This window comes from Dendronephthya gigantea, unplaced genomic scaffold (genome assembly GCF_004324835.1).
Source record: "Dendronephthya gigantea isolate DGI-Jeju-01 unplaced genomic scaffold, DenGig_1.0 000234F, whole genome shotgun sequence".
Lineage (NCBI taxonomy): Eukaryota > Metazoa > Cnidaria > Anthozoa > Malacalcyonacea > Nephtheidae > Dendronephthya > Dendronephthya gigantea.
Window position 1 is genome coordinate 147,968 of NW_021163244.1, and position 21,418 is coordinate 169,385.

The 21,418-nt window shown below is 36.0% G+C and overlaps 1 protein-coding gene and 1 long non-coding RNA gene across 3 annotated transcripts; both read left to right on the plus strand.

The window, feature by feature from the left end:
- The first annotated feature begins 1,370 nt into the window (after positions 1 to 1,370).
- LOC114540416 (coiled-coil domain-containing protein 57-like) lies at positions 1,371 to 20,915 on the plus strand. Its single transcript, XM_028560605.1, has 3 exons — positions 1,371 to 1,467; positions 19,298 to 19,450; positions 20,108 to 20,915. Exons 2-3 carry the CDS (start codon positions 19,309 to 19,311, stop codon positions 20,680 to 20,682), a joined length of 717 nt encoding a protein of 238 aa, XP_028416406.1. The 5' UTR covers positions 1,371 to 1,467; positions 19,298 to 19,308; the 3' UTR covers positions 20,683 to 20,915.
- Positions 11,287 to 18,850, plus strand: LOC114540418. 2 transcript variants are annotated; one of them, XR_003689049.1, is made up of 9 exons: positions 11,287 to 11,382; positions 11,889 to 12,047; positions 12,865 to 13,027; positions 13,231 to 13,366; positions 13,931 to 14,055; positions 14,279 to 14,338; positions 14,956 to 15,056; positions 17,460 to 17,652; positions 18,697 to 18,850. It is a non-coding gene; the product is annotated as an uncharacterized LOC114540418 (long non-coding RNA). The 2 variants fall into 2 exon arrangements; XR_003689048.1 differs by lacking the exon at positions 18,697 to 18,850 and having other exon boundaries at positions 11,291 to 11,382; positions 17,460 to 17,811.
- Positions 20,916 to 21,418: the final 503 nt, after the last annotated feature.

Genomic DNA, 21,418 nt, shown 5'->3' on the forward strand with positions numbered 1-21,418 from the left:
TTTTCACGCGCAAGCCCTCTCAATATCAGTGGAAAGGAACCCCCCCCCGGTAACATAATTTTGTTAATGAAAAACCAAACTTTGCCTAGATATACCAGATAAGTCTTAACTATCTCTAGGAACACAAAAATTTGCCAAATTCTGCAAAATATCCTGAAAAACGGAAATTTTACATTTGGGACATTTTTTGATACACCCTGTATATACAGCCTGAAAACTTAATAGAACTGGGCACTGGTAACAATTTTATCTGTGCCGTGCCGATAAATTTAGTCTATAGTGTAAATGGCGCTGGTATTCGAGTGCTACATTCCTGCATGGATTTTAGAAAGCTGTGTCGATTATTGATGATCAACGCTCTTTCTCTTTCCAGGTTCGTCAGAAGCAACTAAACATTGATCAACTTCACTATCAGTTGACAACAGAGAATCGTCGGGCCAGCGAAGAAATGAATGTTTTGAAGCAGCAGAACTCTGATCTCAAGCTGCCGGTAACCCAAGCAAGACAACAGGCTGACCAATTTTACAAAACGGGTTTGGAGAGAAATATTGATGCCGTATCATTATAATAAACCAGGTAAGTTCGATGATATTTTTAAATAACTAGATCGCAGATGCAAAATGGAAATAATAAAGACATTCTTTAGGTATATAACATTAAAACAAATTAAACGTGTAAATGTATCACAGTCTGAAGCTTAACGGTGAACTCACTTTCAATTGTACTCTACCGTGTTGCTGGTTAATGCAAGATCGAACGAAATTTATATGTACTTTTAAAACCGCAAGCAGTTAAGAGAGGATTTGATTAGGTATCAACCGGATGTCAGTAACATCCTGGGAGATTCACTGAGTAACAAAGCGAGCAGCTATAATGCTAAACCTAAGATATCAGTTGTGACAGCCTTATGCCTGTATTCTAAAAGCTCACTCGAACGGCCTTTAGTGGAGATCTCAATCTAAGTCATAACATTCCCAAGGCGGTATTTCCACTCGAATAAGAGCTTTATTTTCAGTGTTTTACCTTAGATCTTTTTATCGATTAAGAAATTACTTTCTCTTTGATCAGTGATAACAAAATTTGGTTGTCGCACTCGATGAGTGAGGGTGTAACACGGCCTACAGGCGAAGAATTACTGCATGATAATTGTTTGATATTTATCTGTTTTGAGAGCGTAATGTCCGAAATTTTTGTATTCGGTGTAATTAGACCGAAAGTCGAGTTCGTGCAGAGATTGTTTATGAAATATTGGTTAATGTTTGTCGCAGATAAACTACCGCAGGTATAGAAGTATTAGCAACATCTAGTCAAGAATTGTGTGACAGACAGGAGATGATTGCTTTTTCTTATTGGAGTTGCTTTTCTGCAGTTGTCAGCATGCATTAAAATTGGATCTTGCCAGTCACGGAAAACCTTTGAATACGTACAATCCAGAAAGTCAGTTTATACAAGACCTTCGAGAGAAAGGTGAGTGTACTTTCTGACGCTTTTGAAATATTATCTTTATTCGTGTTTAGAATCTTAAGAACGTAGAACCTTCTAAATCTACTGAATTGAAATGTATATATAAATTGTGATGGAACCCAACCACTGTCGGTTGTTAGACCATATATAGAATGCCTATCCCTTGCTGTCTTGATCCACCTGAAATGGCGTGATATAGCTATGACGCTATAGTATAGCTATGACGCTATAGTATAGCTATGACGCTATGGTAGCTACGACGTTAAAAAGTCTACGTAGATATATTTCATTCCAACTCGTTCACAATTGGTAAATTATGATCTTTTCCAAAACTGAAATTGATTGCGGCGGGAAAACCTAAAATTTCTCATCAACACATAAGAGACCCTAAATTCATTTCATAAAATTCTGAACTACTTAGCCAAGATTTGAATTTTAAACGTTTTCCTTTTTTTTAAGAAGTCAAGCTGCTCAACGGATTAATGGATTAACAAAAGAACGCGAACAGTTGATTAAAATTGGGAAATAAGCTGACAGCTGAATTGTTGAAATATAAGGTATTTTAAAGGATGTTTTGGTATCTACTGACTACTGTATTAAGATGGCATTATATAAAACACGTATTCCCTATAACCCCACAAGTGAACACATGGCTCAATTAAGAGTAAAAGTACATATATGAATTGTACAAAAATTACAAGTACAAGTATATATATATAAGTCTCAACAGGTCTAACAACAGGTCTCGTTCCTCGAGCACTATATCCATATTGCTGAACTATTTGCTTGCCTTACAGTAACACGAATTAAAGGACATTGAATAAGAGACACACTCTGTTGTGACTTTTAAATACAAGGAAATAAAATGGTGTCATATACTTACAATGTCTGGTTCGTCAACAAAAACTAGCTGGTTCGGATGCAAGCAATCTATGACAATATATTCCTCGTGTTGGGATAATATTACACTGCACGTTGGACTACCGAAACGGCAAGGCTTCACATTATCCCTGTTTAAAAACGTCTGAAACGTTTTCATAACGTCTGAAACGTTTTCACTCTCCATACTTTCCAAATTTAATTTGGTGCGAAAAATTAGATAACATACATGGCTGCTGCTCCCGGATTGACTGATAGTTCTGGTGTTACGAAGAACTTCACTGCTCCCGGATTGACTGATAGTTCTGGTGTTACGAAGAACTTCACTTCAAAGTTGGTTATAAATTGCACACCTCAGGTATCAAAGCAGAAATTGTTGACTTCCCAACACGAAACTGATACTAAAGAAAATTTAAAAACACATATCTTTTAACTTGGCTTGGCTTATACCTCAAATGTATTTGTGTCCATCCTCAAATACCCTCGTTAGCTTTCTTCGTCTTCGAGCCTCATTTCTTGGACGAGGGCGTGATAAGCGCCTCTTTCGTTTCTTCTGGCAATCCAACTCTTTTGCCACATATTACGTTTCCTGTCTTTGCGTGCCTTTCTTCTTTTCACCACAACGTAACGGCAACCAAGATAGCAGCAGCAGCAATTTTCTTAGCTTCCTCGTCAGCCATTTAAACCCATTGATTTAAATCTCATTTTGGGAATTTGTTTATGGTTGAAACACCATTACGTTTCTTTACGCAGGCCACCTACCTCCCCCCTAAGCCCGTCAAAAAAATATCGGGTTGTCTGAACAGTCCACCAAAAATCGGGCCGTACGTAGTTTTGGTTTACATACAACTTTCAATTAATACAAAGAAATTTACCATACAAATTAGTGAAATTACAATAATAAACAACAAAATACTTATTATATTAACTTTGACGGGCATTGTGGTGTATTATACGGGCTAAAATGATAAATTTGCCGGGCTAAAAAAAATATTTTAGCCCGCTGATCTAAGCCAATCAGAAGAAAGGGAACGTTGTATCCAACCAATCAGAAGTAGGGGTTGTTTTTACATTGCTGCTAAAAATTCATTTCGTATGCTTTCGATTTGTCGGTTTGTTTATGTCAGTGTTACTGTTATACTAAAATAGTTTAAAATGGCAGAATTTACCGAAGAAATGTGTTCCCAATCGTCGCAGTTGGATGAAGAAGAGCTGCAAAAACTCGAGGAGGACTCAGTACCGAAAAATACGAAAAAGAAACGTTGTGGGCCATTAGTAAATTCGAGCAGTGGTGCCAAAGGAGACGGATTGTTTGTGACCTTGCTGTCGTAGACGCTACTGAATTGAGCGGTATTTTGAGGAGATTTTATGCAGAAGTAAAAACCAAAAAGGACAAAAAGGATCTCACACCAAGTGCTTTGACTGGTATTCGAGCAGCTATTCACCGCAAAATTACAAGCCACCCCATTTCAAGACCCATCAACATACTAAAAGATCCCGAATTTTTGCAAGCGAACAAAATGTTCGAAGCTGTTTGCAAGTCGTATTACAAGAAAGGAAATCCGAAGCCAAAGCACAAGAGCCCAATCGAAAGTGGAGATATGCAAAAACTAAAGTCTTATTTTTCGTGTGAAAGTCCTGAAAAGCTCGTTGAGTTTGTGTGGTTTAGTCTGTGCTATTATTTGGGCAGAAGAGGCAGGGAAGGTTGGCGTGACCTGACGAAAGATTCCCTCGAGTTTAACAAGGACGACCAAGATAAAGAATATGTTATAATTAAGCACACAGAGCAGACCAAGAACCACCAAGGCGGCTATAAACAAAAAGACCAAGATTACTCAGATGTAAGGATGTATGAAATACCAGGTTCAAAACTAGATCCTATAGCCGCACTAAAATTTATGCTCACAAAACTTCATCCGGATTGTAAAGCACTTTTTCAAACTCCACTGCTAAACTTCGATATGTCAGGGATTTGCTGGTTCAAGAACGAGCCAATGGGAAAAAATACACTGTGTACGGGCCTCGACTATAACAAGTCTGCATCAAGCCGGGGTGGATGCCAAGCAAATTTGCGCCATTACGAAGCACAGAAACGAACAAAGCTTGAATTCTTATATCAACGATAGCTCAAGTTCACAGAAACGTGTTTGTTCCGGTATCCTCAGTCGTGCACTTACATCAGGCGAATCTCTGGGTTGTGAAGAAAATGCCCACATTACTTCGGTCAACGATACCGGATTAAATGTCAGTCTGTCTTCGTCCTCAAACGAAACCCGTTCAGTGCAGGAAATTTTAGCGAACTGTCAGTTTAACAATTGTGTTATTAATATTAATTCTGCTAAATGACTCTAGTTATTTTTTAATGTTAAGAGAAGCTAGAATGAAATTGTTGTTATTTTGAACTGTTTAACTATTTTCTACTGCAGTAGAATTTTATTTACTTATAACGGTACAATGTTGAAATAAATCTGCAAGTATTGTCGCCAAATTGAATGAAGTGTTTCCCCATTGCGTAGTTTTTTTATATAAAAATTGCCCTTTAAAGTTAATCATAGTAATAGAGTTGATGTTCTTGGGCATAAATGTGTTTTTGGCCCTCCTCAGAACACATTTTAACCCTCGCTACGCTCGGGCTAAAATGAGTTCGGAGTCGGGCCAAAAACACATTTATGCCCGCGAACATCAACTCTATTGTTATATTAGAATTACAATTTGGAGAATACTATAAAAAAGACTACAAACTCTAATTCCCTTTTTTAAGCAATGCACGTGTGATACTCGCGCGCGTGCTGCGCTTACTTTGTTTACTGAAGCCTAGTTTCCATAAGGTTTTTATCTGTCGCTACGTGTCTTTCGGAGTCTTTGGAGTAATCTTGAAAGACCGATAACGACAAAGAAAAACCGAAACGACAGTTTCGTACATCGTCACTATACCAAAAAACAAAAAGGAGCCCTTGCAAGGAGTTTCTTCTTCAACTAAATTTGTTTATGCTCATATAAGTTTTTTTTACTTAGTAAAATATTCCATACTTATTTGTTATAAATTTTAGATTCTTCTGTATGTCACCGGACCGCTTTGACCAGAATTTTGTCGTTTTCTTGTCGTTATTAACGTCTTTGAGATGGGGTTTTTCTATCCCAACGACACTGTCGTTTCGGTTTTCTGTATCGGTATATTGGTCTTTCAAGGTTACTCCAAACGACAGGTAGCGAAAGACAACGACCTCACATCGAAACTAGGCTTAAGGCGGATTTCCAGACGGTGCAAAATGTCGCTTGATCGACTTTTTGCGATCGCTTTTCTTTGAAATATAAACAACAAGATGCCTACTCAGGCGATCACGGATCACTCGGGCTACAGTTATCTCGTAGTGACATGGCATGTTCGTGACACCCGCGCGAGAAACGATCCTAGGACGTTTTCGATTGGTTCGAAGAATTCGTGCCGCCCACGCGTGATTTTTGTAAACTCGCGACGCAAAAGAAAAAACCGAGCCCATTTTATAACTCCGTCTACCTACGGCAACCTCGACTACGGTAGCCCGAGTAATAAGGCGGAACTAATCCATTAGATGAGCTTGACTTAACACATTCGAAAGAGAGCGATGAAAGTCTGGGCTGAAAATTTGCATTTTATCTTTTGTCTCATAAAACGTCTCATCCAGTTGGGCAAAATATAATCGACCAAAAAATCGGGAAAAAAAATTTGTTTGAAAAAAAAATTGTTTGTACAAGAGACAAGTCGTCGTAAGTCTCAACAAGAACATTTGACAACATTTTACGCATTTTAAACTGATTGCAGCCACTAGGACTTTACATTTAGTAAATCAGTTTACAGTTGTCACTCTTCAGAGCATCATGCACTTCAAAATTTAGCACCTTCAGGTATTAAATCATTGACACTAGCTTACATCTAGTTTAGTAAGTTTACAGCTGTCACTCTTCAGAGCATCACTTAAATATTTAGCACCCTCAGCTGTTAGACCATTGCGACTTACATTTAATTTAGTAAGTTTACATTTGTCACTTTTCAGAGCATCACTTAAATATTTTGCACCTTCGGCTGTTAAAGCGTTGTCACTTACATCTCATTTAGTAAGTTTACAGTTGTCACTCTTCAGAGCATCACTTAAATATTCAGAACCTTGAGCTGTTAGTCCATTGCCGCTTACATCTAGTTTTTTTATGTTTACAGCTACCTCTCTTCAGAGCATCACTTAAATATTTTGCACCTTGAGCTGTTAAATTATTGCCACTTACATGCAGTTTATTACCACTGCTCTTTACATTTAGCTAAATTAGCTTGGTAAGTTACAGGTGCCACTCTTTAGAGCAATCACTTAAATATTTTCACATTGAGCTGTTAAACACTGCCTCTTACATTTAGCTTGGTAAATTTACAGGTGCCACTCTTCAGAGCATCACATAAATCGTTAGCAGCTTCAGCTGTTTAACGATTGCCACTCAAATATAGTTTAGTAAGTTCACGGTCGTTACTCTCATGATTTTCGTTCTTCAAAAACTTAACCAATTCACGGATAGCAATGTTCGTCAGAGTACAACCATTGATCTTATAAGCTGTTTCAAGTTATTGATGTGGCGTAAAAATTATTATAGTTCTTTATTATAGTTCAATTAAGAACTCACTAATTCAGTTGCTCGTCTGAACTCTCTCTGAAGGCCTCCAAACGTCGGATATATACAAATATACCGCTATACATCATTTTTGGCAGTTCCGCTTTTGTTCTTTCTTGGCAGAACCTTGGAAAATGAGCCTAGGTATCAGATTAGAACGGATGCGGGTCATCTAGCAGAGTTTTGTGTAATCCGACCCAAAATCGTCACAAAACCTTTTTTACGACGTAAATGCACGAGCAATGGCTTGATTGACAGCTCGAGATGCCCGCTGACCATACCATTGTTGACCATTTAATCCATAAAAATACACGATTATGAGTTAAATAAATTTGTTCCTGACTCAGAAAAAGTTTATGAAACTTTGCGGTAGTAATGGAATAAACAATTATATATGACTCAGATGATATACAGTCACGAATTATATAGAGATTTGAACACGGGCTAAATTAACTTTGGAGTTCCGAATTGCCACATATCTCGTTTCGTTTATTTTCTTAAAAAAATTATAATGATTAGAACCACTTTATAACCAACCTTAAATTCTCTTTTGTTTACCACCTCATCTAGGAATTGTTTTTTCAATTCCACCTGAAATGCGAGGGAAAACAAAAAAATGTTTTTTGAACTTTGGAGAAGATGTCTAGAGATAATAATGGATTTTTACCATTGTTGGAGTAATAATAACTGATTATTGACCGACGGATATGTGTTTTACGACCAACCAATCAGAGTAGAGGATCTTGAAAAGCCATATTATTAATAAATCAAACTTGAGTAACCAGAAATCCAAGCGTATTTCTATTATCGGATGAAAGATATTCAAAAGATACTCGTTTCCCAATTTACTTTTGCGAATATTAAAACAGCATTAGCTAGGTGGTTAATTGAAACCACCTTTGAATCAAAAGCCAGTGGATATGGTAGTCCAGTTATGACGACAGTACGACCGTTGATATCACTAAAATCGACACCTTCGCTGACCTAAACGTCAAGAAACACACGAGTTTCTTGTAAAACATCCGAGGCTCGTATCAATTCTTTTTGAGATCTGTTATCAGGATGTGTTTGTGTTTTCTAAACCTCATGAACACCATAACTCTTACCCATATATATATATATATATATATTATATATATATATATATATATATATATATATATATATATATATATAATATAATTATAAGAAATATATATTCTTAAAATAAGAAAATGCTCATAATATACATATACATATATATATATATATATATATATATATATATATATATATATATATATATATATATATATATATATATATTTATATATATATATATATATATATATATATATATATTTATATATATATATATATATATATATATATATATATATATATATTATTATTATATACCCATTAGCAAAAACGTTGGCCGCAGATAGATAGATAGATAGATACTCGAAATCTAATTAGAATTGCATATGTTGTGTAATATGATTGAAATCCCATGCAAATCTAGTCATATGCATTTCTAATTAGACTTCGAGTATCTATCTATCTATCTATCTGCGGCCAACGTTTTTGCAAATGGGTGTATATATATATATATGTATATATATATATATATATATATATATATATATATATATATATATATATATAATATATATATATATATAATATATATATATATATATATAACATATATATAATATATATATTTATATATATTTATAATATATATATATTATATTATATATATATAATATATATATATATATATATGTAGTGATAGCTAAACAATACCTTAGAATTCCTCAGCAATTATGGCCTGGCTAGAATACCTCAGAGGAGCAAAATAGAATAGTCCAATATTGTGATATATATAACGAAGGAGCAGCATATGGCAGTGTTTCTAATGTCTTTGTTTGAAATGTAGGATATTATAAAGAGTTGAGTTATATTTTCAGATTGATACTAAATCGAGAGGGGTTAATGTAACAGTGCTTTTCCACAGCAGGGTTGGGACTGTTCCAAAGGGTATAAATTGTGCATCAGAGTCTGCCTATATCATTAAAATTATCACAAAGCTCTCTTTTTTGCCTTCAGATACATTTATCCATCCATATCTTGTTAGGGACAGTTTTTGGATTTAACACAATTTGATTTCATTGGATAAGACCTCTATCTATATATTGTTTGAATCAATTACATGCATTTACATGGTGAATTGATTGGAATTTACACTATCATAGGGAGGTAGAAAAGCAGTGTAGAATGGGTTGTAGGATGGGCATATTTGATAATAGTCTTAAAATAGTTTTCTTAAAGATGCCGGTATAGCAGGGGATAGCTAAAGAATAGCTTAAAATTCCCACAGTAGCTAAATTATTATTTACTAGTATTTTTTGTTTGATGTACTCAATTCCTAACACGATTGCAAAGTTTTTTTAAGTGTGAACTTAGGTTTTTTCACAATTTTTACTCTCAACTTTATCTGATGATGTCTCATCTGATTTTAAGGACGACAAAAATCTTTTGCAATAATTGATCTGTACTGCAATAATTGATATTTAAAAACATGTCAAATAAGCACTGGACAAATACATAACCTTCAAAGCCTGGGTGCAATATTATATATGATCATTTCTCTGTATTTCTATATAATCATGTAGGACCTATAATTCTCATGTATTAATGTCTGCTGTGTATTCTATATTATGACTCATGAATATTTTAGTAAATTTACATTACATTCATACATGTAACAAAATATCATGTCAGAGTTTCTAGGGTTTCTTGAGAATTAACTTATCTTATAATAAGAAAATATTTTCTTGGAAATATATCTTATATTAAGAAAAATATTTTAAGAAAATTTTTCTCATTATAAACATTCTATAAGAAATTTTGGACTAATTTCAAGAAAATTTTCTTAAACTGAAAAATTATTTGTGTGCAACTTTTCTTATTTTAAGAAAATTTTCTCATAATTCTCTCAAAAAAATTTGAACTCATTAAAATGAGTTTTCTTTCTTGAAATATGAAAATGACTTTTTGCTGTTTACTTATACTAGAGGATTTTAATTAGAATCAAGGATTATATTTGTTGACTCTGGACATGAAATTAATACCTGTTTCCACCAAATCTGACACATTTTCAGCAGATTAACTTACAGCTTATTATTGTACAAGGTTTTAAACCTGACAAGCTGTCTTAAATGTCTGTGTTTAAAGACTTTGGTGTTAATACGATGGAAAAATGCAGTAGACCCCATACTTTTCCTCGGCAAACGGCAAACACAGGACCTTTGTTCTCTAGATTGTGAAATTTTTCAGAAAATTCTTCCATTGCCTAAAACCATAAAAACCTCAATATGCCTGTTCATTAACAATTATTTAGATGAACATAACCTTCAGATCAAATGACCTGTTTTTCGAATAACTCAAACCAGTTAACTATGATCATTGCATGTTGCATGAGAATTGCATCTAAGTTTGGTTTGTTGATAAATAAAATCTATGAAATTCTGCAGAATGGATTTCTATTTAGACATCCCTTTCAGACTGCCATAATTCGAATTCACTGGTAATTAGTACTAAAGGCCATGTTACACGGTGCAATTTTTCTTGCAACTTGCAATGCAATTGCACTGCTAAGATATTTAAATTATTAGTCTTGCAGAAGAAAAGTGCGTGAAGTGTATGAACACAAAAGTTTTGTTATTCCCAAATTTACATACATCTCTCAAAAGTAGAATTGCACTGCAAGTTGCAAGAAAAATTGCGCAGTGTAACAGGGCCTTAACATTGTGGTTACAGCGATTTGCAAGTCGCTTCATTATGGACAAAACCCCAACAAAGAAATGTTCACGTAGAACAAGATACCAAACATTAATTCTTGTGGTAGTTTTTTGAGTGTCTAGTTATTGAAAAGACGCAACAATTGGGTTGTACAATACAATACAGGGTGTCCCAAAAAAAAGTCCCCTCTATTGAAATCAAGCCTTTGTTAGAATCTGATTGCCTTAATATTATGATAAACCCAATTGAAAGCAAGACGCTTTATTTGAATGCCTCAACCTAATAACTATGCTATTTACACACTACTGCGTTGATCATGCATTCAAATCAACAAAGGCTTCATTTCAATAGGGGGGACTTTTTTTTGGGACACCCTGTATGTACAGCCGTATATACACTCCTGGTATATTAGCTATATATCGATCATCCCAATGATGCTTTAACATTATTTAAACCTGTGATTGTTCATTCCAGGGTTTCACTGAGGAAGAAAGACAACTTCAACAGAATATTCGCAAATTACAAAACCAACTCGAAGCTAAAGAACAGGAACATATCGTCAAAAGGAATGGAGACTTTGGACAAACTGAAGGAAAGTGATGTCACAATACATACGTAAGCTTTATGAAATTCCTCAGGGGGGAGGGACGGGGGTCAAGACCATGTATATTGAAATGGGTTCTTACCTAAATCAATCACATTATGCATTTCTGATTTCTGTACCAATGTATGTTCATTGACGGATCTGGCGTAAGTCGAAATGGATTATATATTTCGATTGTGAACCTCCAAAGGTTCATTACTCGTGTCTCGTGTCTACGAGTAGCTTTTTTTGAAAGTATTTTTAATCCTCAATATGTCCAAAATACAAATGTGAGCTGTTCTAATTTATTTTTACTAATCTAAGCTCTGCCACAGGGCATTTCTATTTCAAAACTTAGAATATATCCGCTTTTGAACCGAAAAACCATATTTAACCTATAATACCGGGCTGTTGGAACGCCTTATTATGACTTTCATGAATTCATCCGTTCAAGAATAGTGCTTTTGAACAAGTTGATGTTGAAATTCGACAACTTTTTAACAATTCGAGAGGAACGACTTGATTTTTTATTACACAGGCTAAATCAATCAATCGCAAACTTAAAGAGCAACATGGACCAACAGAACCAGGAATATTCCAGATTAACTGTAGCAAAGGATGTTGAATTGGAAACGTTGCATCAACAGGATGCCAAGATGTGATCTGAACTCGCGCAGAGAAAAAATGATTTTGAGAGGTGCGAATAAACGTTGAATATAACTTTCTTTTCTCGATTGTTGTTAAATTCCGACCTATCGTAAAACGCTCCTCAATAATTGCATGCTCACCGTATGAGGTGATTTTTCACGGGGCTTAAACATATCTGATCAGATAAACCTGGTTATTATTTGAAGCCATTTAATCCATCCGTCTAAAACACCTCATTTGCTGGGCTGAAGTGCAAATATATGTGTTCATTAATATTATTATTTATTTTAAAGAATTCACAGTCTGTAATTGGCTAATAGCCATGTGTGAAATCGTCATATCCAACGTGTGACGTCATAACGTGTGATACGACTTTTTTAGTGTGATAAATAGTCGTATCCCACGTTTGACGTCACACGAATGGTGAAGACATCAACACAATGGCTTCCTCAAGTGAAAGGTTCGGCAACTTTGAGGAATACATGTTCATTCTTTTAAATAAATAATAAAACATATAATGAATTCGGTTTTCACACGATATGAAGAATTATCAAGTCTCAGTTTGTCTTTATCAACCTCAGCCTTCGGCTTCGGTTGATAATGACAAACTTCGGCTTGATAATTCTTCACATCATGTTCAACCTCATTCAATAATTGCTAATTGTACTACAGTGTAAATAAGGATTGATAACAAACGATATTTTAAGGTAAAGAAAAAGTGAAAAAGTTTGATCGAAAGTCGTAAAAAAAACATACCCGCAATTTACGGATCCTATTTTGTGTTGATATTACTAGTCGTTTATCGTATTGAAGATTTCTATTACAGATGTAAATTCAGGTCTTGATCCAACAATTTTTTTCTTTAGGAGGCAGAAAGAGTTGTCTTTATCTTTGGAGAGAGAGTCGTCGTTGGAACGTTCTAGGGCTCAGCTAGAGTTAGATTAGCAGCGCAGATGTGAAGAGACAGAGAGAACTGGGTATGATAAACAAGAAAAACTGGTTAAGAATTTAACACAAGGCGAAGAAGAGGTGAATATATATGAATATGTAAATAGTAAAATGTTATACCCCTTTCCATTGCCTCTACCCTACCCCCACTCAATTTGAAATCCCGTTGAAGTTTCAGCCCCACAAGGTCCATATGAAGTGATATAATGTTACTAAACTGATCATCAGGGACTTCAATGTCAACATTCAGGTTGATAGAACTCTTCTGTATTTTTTCACATCAGGCGTTATCGTTAGTGAAACAACAGAAACGTAAACTGCTTCACAAGGATAGTGTTATCCACATTTTGAAGACACAAAGAGATGAATCAGTTTCTATCCTCAAGCTTCATGGACTAACCGTGCCTTCCCAAATATCAGGTGAGTTTTACACCTTGATTGTAGGTAGATCGTAAACGCCTAGCGTTCGGTTTTTATACGGCGTATATGGGGCCCTAGCTCCTCTGGCAGCTGGGGAGATTAACACAAATAGAGGAATTGATGTAAATTGAACAAAATTTTGTACAAGGTGTGACGAAGTGTAAAATCCTCGAAAAATTTTCGATGGTAATATCGATTCCATATTCAGTCTCTGTTATTCGCCGTAATAAAGTTGTTCAAAGTAGATTACAAGTCGAATCATGCTCCTCTCATAGTGCCTATACTTAAAAGCCAGCTGATATGCTTGACGAGGTAACTGTCGCAAGATGTCCAAAACACTTGACACATTCCAAAATTCTTTTGAGTTTTTTTTTAATTTAGGACCTACCCTGTGCTCGCGAATCTGAAACCTCTACATCGATACCTCCCCCCATGGATTCGCAAAATTTTATCATTTCGCTAGATTTTATCATTCATGCATGTTTCTCAAATCTCAAGTGTGGTAAATGCATGACGTTTTCGTCCTTTTTTGCTTAAGTTCAGACTTATCTTTTCTTATTACAGTCGAAGATGTTGGCACAGCAGCAGCGAATATGAATAATGAAGAACTTCAAGTTCAGAACGAAAATTTGCGTCATGTTATTCATCAAATGGGAGAGGACATGGAGGATTTGACGAAACAGTTAAAGGTACCACTGGATCGATTACTAATGCATAAGATGACTAATCGTTATAGTGATCGTAACAAAGATCAGTGTGAATGGAATTAATCTGGTATTTCTTTACGAAACATTTCAGAATATGTGACAAGTCTGGAAAAATAAATTCGAGAAGTGAAGGCGAGAAACCGCGAACTGACCCAATCCATGGCGAATACAAATGCTAAAACTGAAAATACTAATTACGTTTTAGATTGAAGTAAGGATAATGTTCATATAAGAGGTCTGGTGGCACAGCTGAACAGCACAATCGGTAAGTAATACATAAAAAAGTTCAACCATACAACAGCAGTTCAAAAAGTTACAAAGCTTAAACATATAGCATCATTAAATTGAAACATTACCTCATCCCCCGCATACCCAGCAGTTTTATTGTGTTATCTGAATAGTTATAGTTGAACGTTTAACCTATGTCCTGAATAATTTCTGCGGGTTTTCACTCCGCGCGCGGGTAGCATAAAAAACAACCCCTACATACATTGCCTCGATCTGCTGATTTATTACACCGAGTTACATAACTGTTGACTATCTTTATTGCAAATATTTCCGTTAAGTCAAATATTTGACTTTCAAGTTGCGTAATTCTGTAGGTCATTAAAAAAACACTAGCATGTTGATTAGCCCTGAGAATTTACCCGAGTGAAAATTTGAAAAAAATGCCTGCCTGTATTTTTTTGCAAGACACAACTGGAGTACCAAGGATTAAGATTTTTTTAAGAGGTGATATTCCAATCGCATTGTACTATTGACCATGGTAACTTAAATTGTGGGAATCGCACGAACGGCATTCTGTATTAACCGATTAGAATTTTAGATAAGGTATATAATATAATTGCCTATTTCACAATATATATTCTTGCACGTCTTTAGGTAGTTTACGCCAAGAGAAATTAGATCTTACATCTCAATTGGGAAAATGTAAAGCAATTATCGTTCATCTTCAATGTTTACTTCATCATTCTTCAGAAGAGGTGAGTCTTCTTCTCTAAATGGCTATAGGCTTCTGTTTTAATGCACTTGTATTTTTATCCGTCATCGCTGAGAATGTTTGTGATGTATGTTCTCGTATTTTTATTGTGTGTATTTATTAGCAGTAACATATGTCGTGCCGATAAATTTAGTCCATAGTGTAAATGGGGCTGGTTTTCGAGTGCTACATTCCTGGATTTTAGAAAGCTGTGTCAAGCATTGATGATCAATGACAAAAAATCGGTGCAGAGCTTTCCACCATTTGGCTTGTCTGACCATTCAGTGTTACTATTGCAGCCTAAACTAAGACCTGTGCTCACATCTAGCCGTCGCTTTGTTACTCGAAGAGACACTCGTTCAAGTCGAAGACAAGAACTTGGTAGATATCTGAGGTCTATTGACTGGTCCGTTCTCGCTTCTGTTAATGGATGCAAAAACAAACTAGCACTGTTTCTTGACCTTGTTAAAATTGGCGTAGACACTATCATGCCACTCAAATCTTTTAAATTACATGTCAATGATCCTCCCTGGGTAACTCCTGAATTTAAAAAGCTCATCAAGTTACGCCAGAAAGCCTACACACAAGGAGTACAAGAACGATTCTGCCAACTTCGCAACGCCGTTAATCGTGAACGCAAAGTGCTCCGAAGCAGATATTACACCTCGAGAGATGCGAATCTCATGAATGTTAAGCCAAGTCAGTGGTGGAACGAGATCAAAAAGTTATCAGAAATGATCCCAGCAACGCCAACCGAGGATTTTCGCGCCCAACTTCATGTTGATGGACTTGATGGAAAATCGAACAAGGATATTGCCGACCTCATAAACACTGCCCTACTAGAACCGATGCAGGATTATCAACCACTTGACAGTCTTCCTCCTGTTGATAATGATTCGGAAGTTCTAACACTCGAAGACTCCTCAGTTTACCTAGCACTAGTAAGGCTTAACCCTCGAAAAGCCTCTGGCCCAGACGGCGTGCCGAACTGGCTCCTTAAAGATTATGCCGAGTTTCTCGCAAACCCAGTCTGTGTCATCCTCAATAGCTCATTTGCCGAACAAGCTCTCCCTCCATCATGGAAGTACGCAAATGTAACACCACTGCCAAAGACGAAACCTGTGACTGTAATCACCAAGCACATCAGACCTATCTCGTTAACTCCGTCTCTATCAAAGCTAGCTGAGGACTTTATCGTAAGATATTATATTGGCCCTGCCGTCCTCGAAATCATCGATCCCAAGCAATATGGCGCTATTCCAAAATCATCAACCACGCATGCTCTTATTTCCATGATTTATACATGGGCTTCTGCCACGGATGGGACTGGTGCAGCGGTGAAGATCGTCTTGTTAGACTACAGGAAAGCATTTGATCTCATCGACCACCAGATCCTAGTTCAAAAGATTCTTTCCCTGAATGTTCCACGTGGTGTAGCTCGCTGGGTATGCGACTTTTTATCGAACAGGCTGCAACGTGTCAAACTGTGCAACGACTGCTTCTCTGAATGGGGTGCAATTCCATCTGGTGTCCCACAGGGTACGAGCTAGTGAGCAGTGCCAAGATATTGGGTGTCATGGTATCTAACTCACTGGAATGGATTGATCATGTCAACTATGTTGTGAAGAAAGCCAACAAACGTTTGTATTCCTTAATTTTGCTTAGGCGTTCAGGCATTCCTGCTGACTATACAGGGTGTATAAAAAAAAAGTAGACAATTTTGAAATGTTTAGAAAACTATAAATTTATCAAAATATCTCATAGATTTGTGCTAGTATGGGTACTTTGGCATCTTCTGGTCATTCTAACACTAAAAACAAACAGAAAAATTAACCTCGAAAAATGGAAGAGCGGTTTGTGGAAGCATCATTTTGAATGGCTTGTGCAAACATGAATGAGAGGTTTAAAATCCAATTTGAATTCAAGGGCTGAACGTTTGGGTATTTGTTTACAAAGAATCGAAATTTCAGAAATTTTGATGAAAATTAAGTCAGCCGCGCAACTGCGTAAACGTGGGCTTTTTTCCGTTTAACTCGCAGCTTGAGTAACTTTTTTCACAACACCATTGTTAGTTTAATCACCCGAGCAATCACTCATGCATGAAATCATTCCTGCATGAAAAAAGTTAGTATTGTTAGTATTTGTATGTCTGTATATAATATATATATATATATATATATATATATATATAATATATATTATATATATATATATATATAATATATATATATATATTATATATAATATAATATAATATATATATAATATATATATATATATATACATATACAGTTAATTTATATTTTGTAAATTTTTGGGCAATTCAGCTATTTTGGGCTGCGATGTAAAAATTTTATTAAACAATCTATCTATCTATCTTATATCTCAACGCAATTTCTTTTTTCAGGTTCGTCAGAAGCAACTAAACATATCAACTTCACTATCAGTTGACAACAGGGAATCGTCGGGCCAACGAAGAAATGAATGCTTTGAAGCAGCAGAACTCTGATCTCAAGGTAACCCAAAAAAGACACCAGGCTGACGAATTTTACAAAACGGGTTTGGAGAGAAATATTGATGCTGTATCATTAGGAAACCAGGTTAGTTCAATGATATTGTTAAATAACTAGATCGCAGATGCAAAATGGATATAATAAAGACATTCTTTAGGTATATAACATTAAAACAAATTAAACGTGTAAATGTATCACAGTCTGAAGCTTAACGGTGAACCCACTTTCAATTGTACTTTACCGTGTTGTTGGTTAATGCAAAACCGAACGAAATTTATATGTGCTTTTAAAACCGCAAGCAGTTAAGAGAGGGTTTGATTAGTTATCAGCCGGAGGGCAGGAATGTCAGTAACATCCTGGGTGATTCACTGAGCAACAAAGCGAGCAGCTATAATGCTGAACCTAAGATATCACTTGTGACAGCCATATGCTGGACCGGAAACTATCGAAATAATAAAAAGTTAATCAGTGTATAATTGTATATAAATGCTTATAAATTTTAAAAGATTTTGTATAGCGCAACGGTCGTTATTGATCTAGCTTTTTTAGTTCCTTTTGTATTCTTTCGATCTTTTAGTTTTAAAAATTTGGTCCAGTTTCGGTGATCATTCATATTGGTAGGCATGATATCTCTTGAAGAATGATTCGATTGGATATTATACCTTATTGTATTACTTATATATAATAAACGTAATATGACACCAACTCCGGTTAACTCGAACCCCCCGTAACTCGAACAATTTTCCTTTCCCTTAGGGAGTTCGAGTTAGCGAGGAACTATTGTATTTTAAAAGCGCACTCGAACTTGTTGAGTGGGAGTCATAACATTTCCATGGCGGTATCTCCACTCAAATAAGAGCTCAGTGTTTTTCGTTAAATCTTTGTATCGATTAAGAAATAACTTTCTCTTTGATCGGTGATGACAAAATTTGTATGTCACACTCAATGATTGTGAGTGTAACACAGCTTACAGGCGAGAGTGTGGATAAGGAAGAATTACTGATAATCGTTTGATATTTATCTGTTTTGAGAGCGTAATGTCCGAAATTTTTGTATTCGGTGTTTTTATAGACAGAAATTTGAGTTTCTGCAGAGATTGTTTATGAAAGTATGGGTTAATGTTTGTCGCAGATAAACTACCCGAGGTAGAAGTATTAGCAACATCTAGTCAAGAATTGTGTGACAGGCAGCAGATGATTGCATTTTCTCATTGCTTTTCTGCTGTTGTCAGCATTAAAATTGGATCTTGCTAGTCACGGAAAACCTTTGAATACGTACAATCCAGAAAATCAGTTTATACAAGACCTTCGAAAGAAAGGTGAGTGTACTGTCTGACGCTTTTGAAATATTATCTTTATTTGTGTTTAGAATCTTAACAATCACGACTGCCGTAGAACATTCTAAATCTACTGAATTAATTGAAACGTATAGATTGTGATGTAACCCAACCACTGTCAGTTGTTAGATAATATATAAAATGCATATCCCTTGCTGTTCTGATCCACTTAAAATAGCGTGATATAGCTATGACGCCTGTCTATGGAGATATATTTCATTCAAACCCGTTCACAATTTGTAAATTACGACCTTTTCCAAAACAGTAAATTGATTGCGGCTGTAAAACTTCTCATCAACATTTCTCATCAACACATAACAAACCCTAAATTCACTTCATAAAATTCTGAATGATTTAGTCAAGATTTGAATTTTAAACGTTTTCCTTTTTTTTCAGAAGTCCCTGGTATGAAGGGTGTAGTATCGTCATCTGAAGGATTACACACCAAACTACGTCAAGCTGCTCAACGGAATAATGGATTAACAAAAGAACGCAAACAGTTGATTAAAATGGGAAATAAGCTGAGAGCTGAATTGTTGAAATATAAAGGTATTTGAAGGATATTTTGGAGTATGTATTAATATTGCATTAATATATAGACGTTAGTCGAAATGAATTACTGTAAGAATGAATTGAATACATTTTTCCTATAATCATGACGCGTAGCTTCTGTTGTTCGCAAAAGACTAACTGCATGTGCAAAGAGATCCCGCGATGATTACGTCACTACCGCATGTAGGGTAGTGACACGTGACCGGGCCCCAGAACACCGCGGAAAAACGTCTGGGCAAACGCCGGTCGGTTGTAAGCATATGGCGAAAAACTTCAATTGGAACTGTTGAAAGAAAACATGCGAGGTAATTGTAAGATATAAGTTAAACTTGTACTTGAAAATGTACCGAAAACGGGTGGACTAAACATTCGTTTAATGCGTCCTTGCATTGAAATATGAAATAAAATTGTTTTGCAGAGCGTCTTTAAAACATTTTTGATAAATTGTTAGGAACAAAAGTTTAAACCTATATTATAGAAGTTGAGAAAAACTACAATTATTGAGAACACGAAAATTTCTTGTTTCTCTGCAGCGTGGCGGCTTTGGTATAATGAGAGATGCTGAAATAAGTAATCTCGTGGTAAATCGATTATATTTAGTGTACCGCTGTCACCGTTTTGATTTTAGAATGTTATTCTATCGTTATATATTAGGAGGGAAAAAATCGCCTTCAATTGAGGCAAGTCAATCATCCAAAGATCCGCAGAATGTGGCGCAAACATCCCGATCCCAACTACGGGGTTTGGAACAGTTGCAATATGAACTAACAAGCAAAGAACTGCAGTATGCACAGAGAACACTAGCGAGGAATAATGATCAGCATTCGCTATCTCCTCGGAAAAAGAATTCCGCGTCGGCCCAAAAACTTCAAAAACACTCTTCAAACACGGAACTCGCAGAAAAAGCAGGCCTACCGGAATCGTCTACTGTTCGTGACGACATCGTCTCGTTATGGAAACCTTCGTTCTCATCAGACGACCGCGCGTCGTTACAAGATGTCTGGAAACTACTAGACGAGGACAGTCCTGGATTAACCCATCGCGGGGACGAAGTCAGCAAGTCTCAGCTTCGGGAAAGTTTCTCAACTACGGACAGTTTCACGGTCAAAGGTCAGCCTAGTCACGTGCATCTCAAGCCAGAGTGTTCCAAGGCTGCGCTGTCTGTCAAGGCAGCTGGGAAATGGACACCCTCCCAGGTAAAAGCGAAGATAAGAAATTATAATATATAAGACGAAGATGTTCGCGAGGGATTGTAGATATTTTTATTTACCTATAATATTTGTTTTTAACAAGACCGGTCATTCATGGCAGTAGGAGGCTGTGTTGGGAATGCCATTAGAGGCTATGTTTAACCCTCACTTCCAATCTGTCCTTAATTATCCAATTTTCTTACTTACTATTGATCCCCATGCAGTATTAATTTATACCCATGACGTTTGCATGCATTATAATAATCATTCTATTTCCGCATAATTTCCAACACCCCCCCCTATTATAATATAAAAAGTTTAGAATATAAAAAGTTGTGCCTCGTTCAGTGTTCACCGTCCCAATAAATGTTAACTTGATTGAATTCTAATTTTAACGCAACTGTTCGAAATATATGTTAAAATCTAAAGCATTAAGTTCTATACTGTCTTTCGTGTGCGACCAGATCTAATGATCTTGATCTAATGACCTGTATCTTCAATTGGCTACTGGAACTTAGCTAGACTCCTTAATTGTTGCGGTCACGTTCTCTGTAGGCTTTTCTCCCACGCCGTCCATCTAGCTTCTAACTCACGAGGCAGTTTGGCATCCCAGGGGACCTTAGCGTCACAACACTCGCGGTAGAGAAACTTTCTTTGCAGAATAATGGGCGAAATCAACCCGAGAGGATCATAAACTTTCGCGATCCTTCCAAGGACTCCTCGCTTCGTCGGACTTGCTGGGTCAGCAGGAAACTAGATTTTGTATGGCTTGAGC